The sequence below is a fragment of the Bemisia tabaci genome, chromosome 7 (assembly GCF_918797505.1).
Source record: "Bemisia tabaci chromosome 7, PGI_BMITA_v3".
Classification (NCBI taxonomy): Eukaryota; Metazoa; Arthropoda; class Insecta; order Hemiptera; family Aleyrodidae; genus Bemisia; species Bemisia tabaci.
In genome coordinates this window covers 8442580-8456202 of record NC_092799.1, presented here as the reverse complement: position 1 = coordinate 8456202, position 13623 = coordinate 8442580, and the positions used below count along the sequence as shown (strand labels likewise).

At 42.8% G+C, this 13623-nt stretch overlaps 1 protein-coding gene across 2 annotated transcripts in view; it reads left to right on the top strand.

Annotated features, from left to right (window-relative positions):
- The window catches only part of LOC109032724 (cathepsin B-like cysteine proteinase 6), a 361957-nt gene that overhangs the window by 17365 nt on the left and 330969 nt on the right, over positions 1-13623 (top strand). The window contains exons 4-7 of one of the 2 annotated variants that reach the window (XM_072302631.1): positions 6891-7079; positions 9318-9498; positions 10807-10923; positions 11684-11912. In XM_072302631.1, coding sequence (XP_072158732.1) covers positions 6891-7079; positions 9318-9498; positions 10807-10923; positions 11684-11898 — 702 coding nt within the window. In that variant the 3' untranslated portion in view covers positions 11899-11912. Of the gene's footprint in view, positions 1-6890; positions 7080-9317; positions 9499-10806; positions 10924-11683; positions 12274-13623 lie in introns of those variants that run through there. The other variant, XM_019044998.2, reaches the window with a different exon arrangement.

The following is a 13623-nucleotide window of genomic DNA, read 5'->3' as shown; positions in this document are numbered from 1 at the left end:
AAACTGATCTAGAAGATTCTTGGATGCTTGCTGCCAAGAGAGGCACGGTTTAGTTACAGTGACTTCTCAATTTGCGCGGTTGGCAGCAGTCATTCGGAATAAAGGAGAGTGTGTAGATACAGAGTGTTCCTAAAGGTGATCTCGATTTTCCAGGGATCCGTGTTGCCCAGGAGCCCACTTGGAACGCGGTGAAGTCTCAATTTTCATGGTTGGCAGCAGTCGTCCCGAAAAAAGGAGAGTGCGTAGATACAGCGTCTTCCTAAAAGTGATCCCAATCTTCCACGGATCCTTGTTGCTAAGAAGCCCGGTATCAACTTGGTGACTTTTCAATTTTCGCGGTTGGCAGCAGTCGTCTCCGTCGGAGGCGGGAAGCGCGGTTACAGGGTGTTCCAAATAGCCAACCTGCACGGCTCATCGACGCTTTGTCCGAATGGGGGCGGTAGTTCGTGGTCGGGGAATTCCCATTTTGCACGGTTGGCATCGGTCAGCCCTATTCAAGAAAGGAAGCGATGATACAGCGTGATCCGAAAACTGATCTAGAAGATTCTTGGATGCTTGCTGCCAAGAGAGAAACGCTTTAGTTACAGTGGTTTCTCAATTTCCGCGGTTGGCAGCAGTCATACGGAATAAAGGAGAGTGTGTAGATACAGAGTGTTCCTAAAGGTGATCTCGATTTTCCAGGGATCCCAGTTGCCCAGGAGCCAACTATGAACTCTGTGAAGTCTCAATTTTCATGGTTGGCAGCAGTCATCCCGAAAAAAGGAGAGTGCGTAGATACAGCGTGTTCCTAAAAGTGATCCCAATTTTCCACTGATCCTTGTTGCTAGGGAGACCGGTATCCACTTGGTGAATTTTCAATTTTCACGGTTGGCAGCAGTCGTCCCCGTCGGAGGCAGAAAGCGCGGATACAGGGTGTTCCAAATAACCGACCTGCACGGCTCATCGACGCTTTGTTCGAATGGGGGCGGCAGTTCGTGGTCGGGGAATTCCCAGTTTGCACGGTTGGCATCGGTCAGCACTGATCGAGAAAGGAAGCGATGATACAGCGGGTTTCCGAAAACTGATCTAGAAGATTCTTGGATGCTTGCTGCCAAGAGAGGCACGCTTTAGTTACAGTGACTTCTCAATTTCCGTGGTTGGCAGCAGTCATTCGGAATAAAGGAGAGTGTGTAGATACAGAGTGTTCCTAAAGGTGATCTCCATTTTCTAGGGATCCGTGTTGCCAAGGAGCCCACAATGAACTCGGTGAAGTCTCAATTTTCATGGTTGGCAGCAGTCATCCCGAAAAAAGGAGAGTGCGTAGACACAGCGTGTTCCTAAAAGTGATCCCGATCTTCCACTGATCCTTGTTGCTAGGGAGACCGGTATCAACTTGGTGAATTTTCAATTTTCACGGTTGGCAGCAGTCGTCCCCGTCGGAGGCAGAAAGCGCGGATACAGGGTGTTCCAAATAACCGACCTGCACGGCTCATCAACGCTTTGTTCGAATGGGGGCGGCAGTTCGTGATCGGGGAATTCCCAATTTGCAAGGTTGGCATCGGTCAGCACTGATCGAGAAAGGAAGGGATGATACAGCGTGATCCGAAAACTGATCTAGAAGATTCTTGGATGCTTGCTGCCAAGAGAGAAACGCTTTGGTTACGGTGGTTTCTCAATAGGCGCGGTTGGCGGCAATCATTCGGAATAAAGGAGAGTGTGTAGATACAGAGTGTTCCTAAAGGTGATTTCGATTTTCCAGGGATCCCACTTGCCAAGGAGCCAACTATGAACTCGGTGAAGTCTCAATTTTCATGGTTGGCAGCAGTCATCCCGAAAAAAAGAAATGCGTAGATACACCGTGTTCCTAAAAGTGATCCATATCTCCCACGGATCCTTGTTGCCAAGGAGCCCGGTATCAACTTGGTGAATTTTCAATTTTCACGGTTGGCAGCAGTCGTCCCCGTCGGAGGCAGAAAGCGCGGATACAGGGTGTTCCAAATAACCGACCTGCACGGCTCATCGACGCTTTGTTCGAATGGGGGCGGCAGTTCGTGATCGGGGAATTCCCAATTTGCAAGGTTGGCATCGGTCAGCACTGATCGAGAAAGGAAGGGATGATACAGCGTGATCCGAAAACTGATCTAGAAGATTCTTGGATGCTTGCTGCCAAGAGAGAAACGCTTTGGTTACGGTGGTTTCTCAATAGGCGCGGTTGGCGGCAATCATTCGGAATAAAGGAGAGTGTGTAGATACAGAGTGTTCCTAAAGGTGATCTCGATTTTCCAGGGATCCCACTTGCCAAGGAGCCAACTATGAACTCGGTGAAGTCTCAATTTTCATGGTTGGCAGCAGTCATCCCGAAAAAAAGAAATGCGTAGATACACCGTGTTCCTAAAAGTGATCCATATCTCCCACGGATCCTTGTTGCCAAGGAGCCCGGTATCAACTTGGTGAATTTTCAATTTTCACGGTTGGCAGCAGTCGTCCCCGTCGGAGGCAGAAAGCGCGGATACAGGGTGTTCCAAATAACCGACCTGCACGGCTCATCGACGCTTTGTTCGAATGGGGGCGGCAGTTCGTGGTCGGGGAATTCCCAGTTTGCACGGTTGGCATCGGTCAGCACTGATCGAGAAAGGAAGCGATGATACAGCGGGTTTCCGAAAACTGATCTAGAAGATTCTTGGATGCTTGCTGCCAAGAGAGGCACGCTTTAGTTACAGTGACTTCTCAATTTGCGCGGTTGGCAGCAGTCATTCGGAATAAAGGAGAGTGTGTAGATACAGAGTGTTCCTAAAGGTGATCTCGATTTTCCAGGGATCCGTGTTGCCCAGGAGCCCACTTGGAACGCGGTGAAGTCTCAATTTTCATGGTTGGCAGCAGTCGTCCCGAAAAAAGGAGAGTGCGTTGATACAGCGTCTTCCTAAAAGTGATCCCAATCTTCCACGGATCCTTGTTGCTAAGAAGCCCGGTATCAACTTGGTGACTTTTCAATTTTCGCGGTTGGCAGCAGTCGTCTCCGTCGGAGGCGGGAAGCGCGGTTACAGGGTGTTCCAAATAGCCAACCTGCACGGCTCATCGACGCTTTGTCCGAATGGGGGCGGTAGTTCGTGGTCGGGGAATTCCCATTTTGCACGGTTGGCATCGGTCAGCCCTATTCAAGAAAGGAAGCGATGATACAGCGTGATCCGAAAACTGATCTAGAAGATTCTTGGATGCTTGCTGCCAAGAGAGAAACGCTTTAGTTACAGTGGTTTCTCAATTTCCGCGGTTGGCAGCAGTCATACGGAATAAAGGAGAGTGTGTAGATACAGAGTGTTCCTAAAGGTGATCTCGATTTTCCAGGGATCCCAGTTGCCCAGGAGCCAACTATGAACTCTGTGAAGTCTCAATTTTCATGGTTGGCAGCAGTCATCCCGAAAAAAGGAGAGTGCGTAGATACAGCGTGTTCCTAAAAGTGATCCCAATTTTCCACTGATCCTTGTTGCTAGGGAGACCGGTATCCACTTGGTGAATTTTCAATTTTCACGGTTGGCAGCAGTCGTCTCCGTCGGAGGCGGGAAGCGCGGTTACAGGGTGTTCCAAATAGCCGACCTGCACGGCTCATCGACGCTTTGTTCGAATGGGGGCGGCAGTTCGTGGTCGGGGAATTCCCAGTTTGCACGGTTGGCATCGGTCAGCACTGATCGAGAAAGGAAGCGATGATACAGCGGGTTTCCGAAAACTGATCTAGAAGATTCTTGGATGCTTGCTGCCAAGAGAGGCACGCTTTAGTTACAGTGACTTCTCAATTTGCGCGGTTGGCTGCAGTCATTCGGAATAAAGGAGAGTGTGTAGATACAGAGTGTTCCTAAAGGTGATCTCGATTTTCCAGGGATCCCAGTTGCCCAGGAGCCAACTATGAACTCTGTGAAGTCTCAATTTTCATCGTTGGCAGCAGTCATCCCGAAAAAAGGAGAGTGCGTGGATACAGCGTGTTCCTAAAAGTGATCCCAATCTTCCACAGATCCATGTTGCTAAGGAGCCAGGTATCCACTTGGTGAATTTTCAATTTTCACGGTTGGCAGCAGTCGTCTCCGTCGGAGGCGGGAAGCGCGGTTACAGGGTGTTCCAAATAGCCGACCTAAACGGCTCATCGACGCTTCGTTCGAATGGGGGCGGTAGTTCGTGGTCGGGGAATTCCCAATTTGCACGGTTGGCATCGGTCAGCCCTGATCGAGAAAGGAAGCGATGATACAGCGTGATCCGAAAACTGATCTAGAAGATTCTTGGATGCTTGCTGCCAAGAGAGAAACGCTTTAGTTACAGTGGTTTCTCAATTTCCGCGGTTGGCAGCAGTCATTCGGAATAAAGGAGAGTGTGTAGATACAGAGTGTTCCTAAAGGTGATCTCGATTTTCCAGGGATCCCAGTTGCCCAGGAGCCAACTATGAACTCTGTGAAGTCTCAATTTTCATGCTTGGCAGCAGTCATCCCGAAAAAAGGAGAGTGCGTAGATACAGCGTCTTCCTAAAGGTGATCCCAATCTTCCACGGATCCATGTTGCTAAGGTGCCCGGTATCCACTTGGTGAATTTTCAATTTTCACGGTTGGCAGCAGTCGTCTCCGTTGGAGGCGGGAAGCGCGGTTACAGGGTGTTCCAAATAGCCGACCTGCACGGCTCATCGACGCTTTGTTCGAATGGGGGCGGCAGTTCGTGGTCGGGGAATTCCCAATTTGCACGGTTGGCATCGGTCAGCCCTGATCGAGAAAGGAAGCGATGATACAGCGTGATCCGAAAACTGATCTAGAAGATTCTTGGATGCTTGCTGCCAAGAGAGGCACGCTTTAGTTAAAGTGGTTTCTCAATTTCCGCGGTTGGCAGCAGTCATTCGGAATAAAGGAGAGTGTGTGGATACAGAGTGTTCCTAAAGGTGATCTCGATTTTCCAGGGATCCATGTTGCCCAGGAGCCCACTTTGAACTCGGTGAAGTCTCAATTTTCATGGTTGGCAGCAATCATCCCGAAAAAAGGAGAGTGCTTGGATACAGCTTGTTCCTAAATGTGCTCCCAATCTTCCACGGATCCTTGTTGCTAAGGATCCCGGTATCAACTTGGTGAATTTTCAGTTTTCATGGTTAGCAGCAGTCGTCCCCATTTGAGGCGGAAAGCGCGGATACAGGGTGTTCCAAATAGCCGACCTGCACGGCTCATCGACGCTTTGTTCGCATGGGGGCGGCAGTTCGTGATCGGGGAATTCCCAATTTGCACGGTTGGCATCGGTCAGCACTGATCGAGAAAGGAAGCGATGATACAGCGTGTTCCGAAAACTGATCTCGAAGATTCTTGGATGCTTGCTGGCAAGAGAGGCACGCTTTGGTTACGGTGACTTCTCAATTAGCGCGGTTGGCAGCAGTCATTCGGAATAAAGGAGAGTGTGTAGATACAGAGTGTTCCTAAAGGTGATCTCGATTTTCCAGGGATCCCACTTGCCAAGGAGCCAACTATGAACTCGGTGAAGTCTCAATTTTCATGGTTGGCAGCAGTCATCCCGAAAAAAGGAGAGTGCGTAGATACAGCGTGTTCCTAAAAGTGATCCCAATCTTCCACGGATCCTTGTTGCTAAGGAGCCCGGTATCCACTTGGTGAATTTTCAATTTTTACGGTTTGCAGCAGTCGTCCCTGTCGGAGGCGGATAGCGCGGATACAGGGTGTTCCAAATAACCGACCTGCACGCCTCATCGACGCTTTGTTCGAATGGGGGCGGCAGTTCGTGATCGGGGAATTCCCAATTTGCACGGTTGGCATCGGTCGGCACTGATCGAGAAAGGAAGCGATGATACAACGTGTTCTGGAAACTGATCTAGAAGATTCTTGGCGTCTAGAAGATTCAGCGCTTCATAATTTTCATATAGTTCTGTTTATAGAAAAATGACCGTCTTGCTCTGGTAAAAATTGGCGTTAGACCAAAATACTATAGACCTAAAGCCGGCTCTAAGATTTCCAATAGCTTCAGTAGCCGGCCGTACAATTTCTTATAGCCTTTTATAGCCGATGGAGATTAAGCAACAATCAGACGATAAAGTTTATACTAAGCGTTACTAAATATGGATACCAGGACTTAGTTAGTTTTTTGACTACCGCTCTCTTTTTGTGCCGTAGTATCTTGATTTATTTTGTGAGGAAAGCTCCGTACTTTTGAAGGATGCCGGTCATTCTTAATATGTCGGAGCGCCTTCAATTTCTTATTTTACTGTGCAATACCTCTGGTGTGAAATAGTTGTTTCAGACGCCGTGGCACGCTGCGGCGCCGCGGGCAGGCAGAGAGCGCGAAACGCGCATTGGCACCTACAAACCTAACAGGGATACTTCACGCATTGCGCAATGCGTGAAGTATCCCTGTTAGGTTTGTAGGCGCTAGTGCATCGCGTCGCCGCTCCGCGTTGTGTTGGGCTCTAATATTTATTCTCGCGGAGTCAGCGTTTTTTAACTCATGATTTTGAAATGTTTGCACACTTTGTGTGGATTATTCTCATTTTAATTAATGAAAAACAAATAGGTTTTAAAGTAAAATATAATGTATGTTTTGTAAATATTAAGGTAGTTCCGTATCAAACTTTATGATTTCCAAAGCACACGAATTTCTACACAATTTCTTATAGCCTTTTATAGCCAATGGTGATAAAGTGTAAAGCCCAGCGATAGGAACTATAGCCCGACTGTATACTTTTTTTTAGCATCGTATAGCCCGGCTATATGTATGATTTGCTCCTCTTTCTACAGCCAGCTATATGATTTTCAATAGCCTTCTTTAGTCGGCTTTAAGAACTCCTATGGTATTTTGAAACGCAGCTCCTATCGCCAAGTTTTACCAGGGTGTTTATAGGCCCATTGCTGATTTTGAAAATTGCAAAAGTTACTTTTCCTTTTTTACAGCCAGCAGTGGTTGCCTCGATTATGACGGACCGGATGTGCATTTTCTCGAACGGAGCCGTGAAGGAGCCCTTGTCACAATATGTTCTGACCTGTGCGGAAACCTGCACCAATGAACCCCGCATTCAGAAATCCTGGAATTATACTGTGGACCATGGGATCCCCACCGGCGGTGCCTATGGCTCAAAGAAGGTTCGTGCGAAAGGATTAGACTTACAGGTCTTAATTGGACTACATTTTGCAATTTGGAACTGTGAATTCTAACCTGGTTTAAAAAGAACGTTTGTGGCATTAGTTTCCCTATGCGCTTAAGTGTTTTTCCAGAAGAGCCAGAATTTATAGTTCAAAATTGCAAAATGCAGTCAAATTAACTCTGCATTCGAGATTAATTGTTTCTTGGACAGAAATTAGTGTGTCCCAGGGATACACTGTCAGAAATTGGCCGTTTATTTGGAGTTCTTGTTAGTTAAAAGAAGGAAAGTTTAGCCGGAATGAATGACTCTAGGCAGAGGAGTGAAATACACTACACTCGAAGGAATTATGCAAGCATGAAAAGAGTGTGTCATTGAAGGAAAAACCGAAAAAAGTGAAGTTGTTTTCACATTCTGAATGTAAAAAAGTGGGCAAGAACTTATAAAATGCTGAATTACCCGCCAGTCGGGATATCTCGACCATAGGTGGTCGATACTGAAGTACCTATATTGTGGCGGGTAAATCAGCATTTTATAAGTCCTCGCATAATTTTTTTTACATCAAGAATTTTAAATTAACTTCACTTTTTCTTCGGTGAAGGGGGTCGGGGCCTTCTTAGCCGCGAGGAGTGCATCCAATGAGAGTTCATTGGGTTTTTTGATCCACACGTTATTTTAACCTATGCTGAGGAAGATATAAATGCACTACGAGGAATTATGATTAATGAACTCCTATATTTGTATCAGTGTAACGTCAAAAATTTCAAGAGTAATATTAGACTATGAGGGACAAAATATTAATTGTTTTCTATCATGAATGAGGTTGTAACCTCTCCGTGCTACAGGATAGGGATGACACTTGACAATTTTTTTTTAAATTTTTTTTTTAAAATTTCACGCCCTTCCCCTCTTCAATGATAGGCGGATTCTCATGAAGTTCGCCACTTGTCAAGAAAATTTTAGAATTTTTCCCTCAACTATTTGTAAATTGATATTCTGCCTTGTCTATACTATAAGCTCCGAAGCCTCCTAATTTTGCATAACTGGTAACGCTTAGTTCCAGCATTCTACCGGGCCGATTTTCATAATATTTGCGGCTATCGACGGGCAATAGTCTCTTTATGAGCCCGCTTTATTCAGATTTTCAAAATATGACCCAGTTATTTTTACATTACATGGAAAAGTTGCGAATTTTCCCATTTAAACAATGTAAATTTATAATTTTTGTCATAGCTCGTTTGAGCGTTCTACCAAGCCGATTTCCATGATTCTTGCGGTTAGCGACAGGTGATAGGTCCTAAAAGAGCCCGCTATAAGCAGATTTTGGAAACAGAACTTAGGTTTTTTTATATAAGAGAAGACCAGAAAGCTTAAAAAGGGGGACAACATTTGAAATTCCCGCCAGTAAAAAATGGCGGGAATTTCAAATTTAGCGGAAAATTGAACTAGGGGGGAAATGCAGCATCTTGGTTTGTTGGTAGGGTAAGGAAGGTGAGTAGAAGGTATGCTCCTTTGGCGAAGACTATCCAACAGCGATGAAACGCTTTGTTTCGTTTCCTTTCAATGTTTGCGAGAAGTATGAAATAAATGTCGATTTTTTTATTCGATTCTTATTGGTTTAAATCGCTCCCGGCCAGGGGAAGATTGGACAAATGAGAGCCAAGTATGAAAATCTTTTCATTTTTTGGTTGTTCTTATGTCAAAGCGGGCCTAATAGAGCGCGAAGCGCCCTCTGGGGGTTGGGCCGCGTAGCGGCCAGGGGGCATAGCCCCCTGTTTAATTAATAGCGTTGTATTAACATTCGTAAGCCAAAGTTTAACAAGCTAAATTAGAGAAGTTATGGAATTTCCTCAATAAAATTTTGTAACGCTGTCAATAAACTTTCGAATAAAATCATCGGAAGAATTTGATGAAAAGCATGCATATATTTCCTTGAAAGTTAGTGGTTTATCGAAGAAAGCTTGCAACTTTTGAAGGCTTATACGACATATGGACTGCTTTTTGCAATTAGGAACTAACATTTCTAACTCACTGTAAAAATAATGCATGCACCATTTGTTTCCCTACATCCATAGGTGTTTTCATAAAGAAGCCAGAAATTGTAGTTCCCAATTGCAAAATGGTGCGTGCTTTTTAGGTTTAGATAATTTTTGTTTGTCTCACCTTTCTATTATTCTTAGTCGATTTTTTTTAAAGTTTCTTTGGCAAAAACTGACCAATAGTTTCCTCTCGGTTTTAGGGTTGCTACCCCAATCCTGACCAGCCATGCTTTCACAGTAATGACACCTACCACACCTATCAAAACGGTCACGGCAAAAAGTTAAAACCCTGCAACGAAGAATTATATTACGATCGAGTATGTCCTAAGAAATGCTCCAACCCCAAATACCGAAAATCTTTGGACGCGGATCGTAAAAGAAGTAAGTGGGCACTATCTTGCTCTCAATTAGCTTAGCTGGGATGCAACCACGACATAGAGAAAAAAAGGAGGTGTTTGCATTTCGGGCATCTTGGAATTTTTTGATGACTTGATGACGTAGGTGGGTACAGGCGACGTTTTTATCCTGTCGATTTTCTTGGAAATGGTGTAATTTAAGGAAAAAAGTCATTCTATAAAAAGTGCTTGAAATTATATAATGAGTTGATTTAAGTAAAAAAATCGGACATTATGGTCCGTTTTTAATATTTAGCTAAACGTCGCTGTACCCACCTACGTCATCAAGTCATCAAAAAATTCCAAGATGCCCGAAATGCAAACACCTCCTTTTTTTTTCTCTATGCAACCACGATCCTTTTCAGGATACGTTGGTCAATCTAAGTTTTCTCTATGGAAAATATACTTGTACGGTTGAATTTGAAGGGATTCACCAGAATTTAGCCTGAATATAAAAACTTTGTCTAATTGTCTTGCTTGCTTTATTTATTTACAAGGAAACAAGCGAATTTCATGGCTTGAAATCTATACAGAATATTCTGCCATTAGAGATTAAAAATAAAGGAAGTTTTCAAGAGAATAGGCTGACTACTTTTCTGAAGAAAACATAAAGTATGACAGGAATTTTGCAACGTCGCAAAAGGAGATATGTGGTTCCACACTTTAGCCCTTCGTATTAAAAAAATGAACCACGAATAATTCACGAAAAATTTCACGTTACGATCAATGGCGTGGCGTGATATGCGATGTATCGCGATTGATCTGTCATTTACACTTATGGAGAAGGATCGATAGACAGGGTGTTCATAACGAAAACATTAATAATCGATTCTTTACCGTAGCTTCAAATGGGGAAATATCGATGATCGATCATTGACGCCTCGACACTAGTCATGATGTTAAGTTATCTATTAAGGACAAAAAAAGCGACAGGAAATTAGGCAATGTGAACTGTGGCAGCGGAAACTTTGCCAGTTGGTAACACTGCTTTTCCTCCATTTAAATCCATTTAAAAATATCGATTTTAGTGAGACAAGCTACTTCACCAAGAATCGATTGTTTAACATACTTTTAAATGTAGGAGGGACAGTGTTGGCAACTTACAAGAATTGCCAATGCGTAGTTTCGCCGATAGATGTGTGCAAATGCATGCATAAGTGAAAGAGTTTACGTCGTGGACACGAACAGACGGACACGTTAGGATCCACTATCTAATGTTTTCATATTTTATCGTTTAATGATGGAAATTTTTACTTAATTTTTGTTCACTCTTTATTTGTTTATGTTGTTTCAGCAACAACCTGGTATTGGGTGTCCGACGAAGAATATATCATTCGGAATGAAATAATGACCTACGGATCCGTGGCAACATCAATGGAATTGTTTGAGGACTTACTTGAGAAACCAAAAGGTAAATTATACTTTAAGTACATATACTTGAAATATACTCATATAATGAAGGTCGAAAGCGCTGATAAAATATGAGTGGTTAAATAGGTAGTGAGTCACTGGCTCTTTTGTATCATTACCGTATATTGATGGCCAAAGTGCGGAACCGCGTATCTCAAATGCAGTGTTTCAAAATTTCCGCTCCTATTATACATATTTTCTCGGAGAGCAGCAAGCTAACTTGGTAGAGCATGGTATTTGATTAAGAAATCGAGCTCGATTTTTTAATCAATTACCGTGTTCTCTACAGCTTAGCCAGCCAAGTTCGGTGATAAAATGTACCTAACTTTATAGCTTGATGTATACAAAAAATTCCTCCAAACGAGAAGATAATTGAAGAACTTTTTCAAGAAATAACGTAGACTAGTTTTTCAAAGAAAAAATAAAGTATGACCGGAAGTCTGCAACGTCGTATACGGAGATGCGTGGTTTCGCAGTTCAGCAATCGATGAAATAAACATTTTTTTTTCGAGGCAGAATAATTTTGGAGCAATAATTAATTTAAAATGACATGTAGAGCAATCTGGTATATTCTGCACAGTTTTTCTCCGAATAAAACAGTCTTACTTTTCTCTTGCCCAATTTTCGGATCATTTTGGGTAGGAGTTTACAAACATGCTCTTTAATGAGTTTCAAAATCGGTCATCTATTAAAATTTTTCACAGATTAAAAAAAGCGTTTGCTGATGAGTTTGCATTTAATATTTTGATACATTTTTTCAGGAATATACTGGGTCGATCGAAAAGCGAAATTTTTGAGCTTCTATAAGTACATGAAGTTGATCGGATGGGGAGTGGAGAACGACGTCAAATATTGGCTCGCTGTGAACACCTGGGACAGCTGGGGTGACAATAAAGTCTTTAAAGTTCCAAGAGGAATCAACTATTGGTACATTGAGTTCTTTCCGACGGCAGGAGTCTTTGAAGACCTCGATTGAATATGACACATAGGATGATCCCGCAGACGATGAACTCCTTCCAGAAAGTTGGTCCAACTTTCTCTCTTAGCACTTTGTTTCAATTTTACACCCAATGGACGAATACGGATTCCTAATTCTACTTTTTCCAAGTTTTCATTTTAACAAATTAAATTAAATTAAATTTAGATTAAATTTATTTATTAAATTATTTTAAAATGTCACCAAAGTTCTATGTGCCTCTTCTTTGATCGTTTTTGGCGTGAATCCATCGTCAAAAGTCCACAGATATATAATCAATTTTCATGTCCCTCGTGGATGAAAATCTGTAGGAATAACTCTGCATACCACTAATGATAAAGAATTTGAAGGAAAAAATAAAATAATTTCTACACCATTCACAATCTTCTTTAATCCTTCCTGAACTCTATTCATAATTTTTCACTTTCTGTTGAGCAATGTAGAGCATTTATGAGGGTTGAAGGCACGATTTTAAACAAGACTTGAATATAAGAGACCGAAATATAGAGGCACCACGTCAAATGATATGAGCTAAATATGCCGGTTTCGGTAGCATGTTAAAAATGACAGGGAGGGATCATTATGTTCGCAACACAAGATTCACAAGATAAAAAGCACTGATCATTTTGGGATGCAAGGAAAGACACTTATTTTTAAAACAGTTCAGAAGCTAACATTTAGACTTGATTGAAAAACGCTCGAAAATAAGCGAGGAGTGTGACATAGGTTTTCGGATCTAAAATGTAGAAAAAGACTTCAATTCTGATTTTTTTTTTTTTTTTTATTTTTTTTATTTTTTTATGTCACCCGGTACCAAGGGCATACATAAACCGACCTTAAACACCACGTCAGAGGCAAAATTGGTGTTGCTGGATATTTTCTTCATTCCTAGAACTTCCTGTGCGTCACTCCTCGCGAGTCATTTGCTAGTAAAGGCTTTTATAGCCTCTGTGACATCTTCGGTTACGCCGTCAGGTGTTAAGTTCCTCGTCCGATCCGGCTATCTCTAATTTTATTGATCAAGAAATCATCATTGAGAGTTTAGATAAGAGATCAAAAGGGTGAATGAACTAAAAGTGGATTTTCTTAATTGAAACTGAAGAAAAATAATAAATATGGAAATGAAACCACGTTAAAACTGAAGACAGGGGAAAAATGGGACATGGAAAATCATGGTGCACCGAAAAAAAAAGAATGCTGATTTAACACTCTGGGTGTAAAAAGTGCGCGAAAATTCACAAAACGTTGAATGAACCACTACCGCAGTTACTTTAGCGATGTCAAGATGTAAAACTAACTGCTACGGTTAATTCAGCGTTTTGTGAGTTGTCGCACACTTTTTTACATCCAGAATGTTAAAGCAGCATCCCTTTTTTTCGGCGTATGTACTAATATGAACATTTCCCATTGTATTTCTTCTTTTTGAATGTATATCAAAGAGAAAGGCAACGCGCGTCTCATGGGATTCAAATAGTGACGATTCTTGCACGCTGGAAGCAATGTCTATTCAAATCAATTAAATAATCGATTCTATAGGTGAGACAGTCTGCTCCAATATATACTGATTATTTCCAGTGGCGTGGCGTGCTTTGCGATTTATCGATTGATCGGCCATTTAAACCTATGGAAAAGTATCGATACACAGCGAACACCTTCATTTCAAACGGGGAAATATCGATAGATCGCAAAGCACGCCACGCCACTGATTGTTTCACAAAGCTCTCA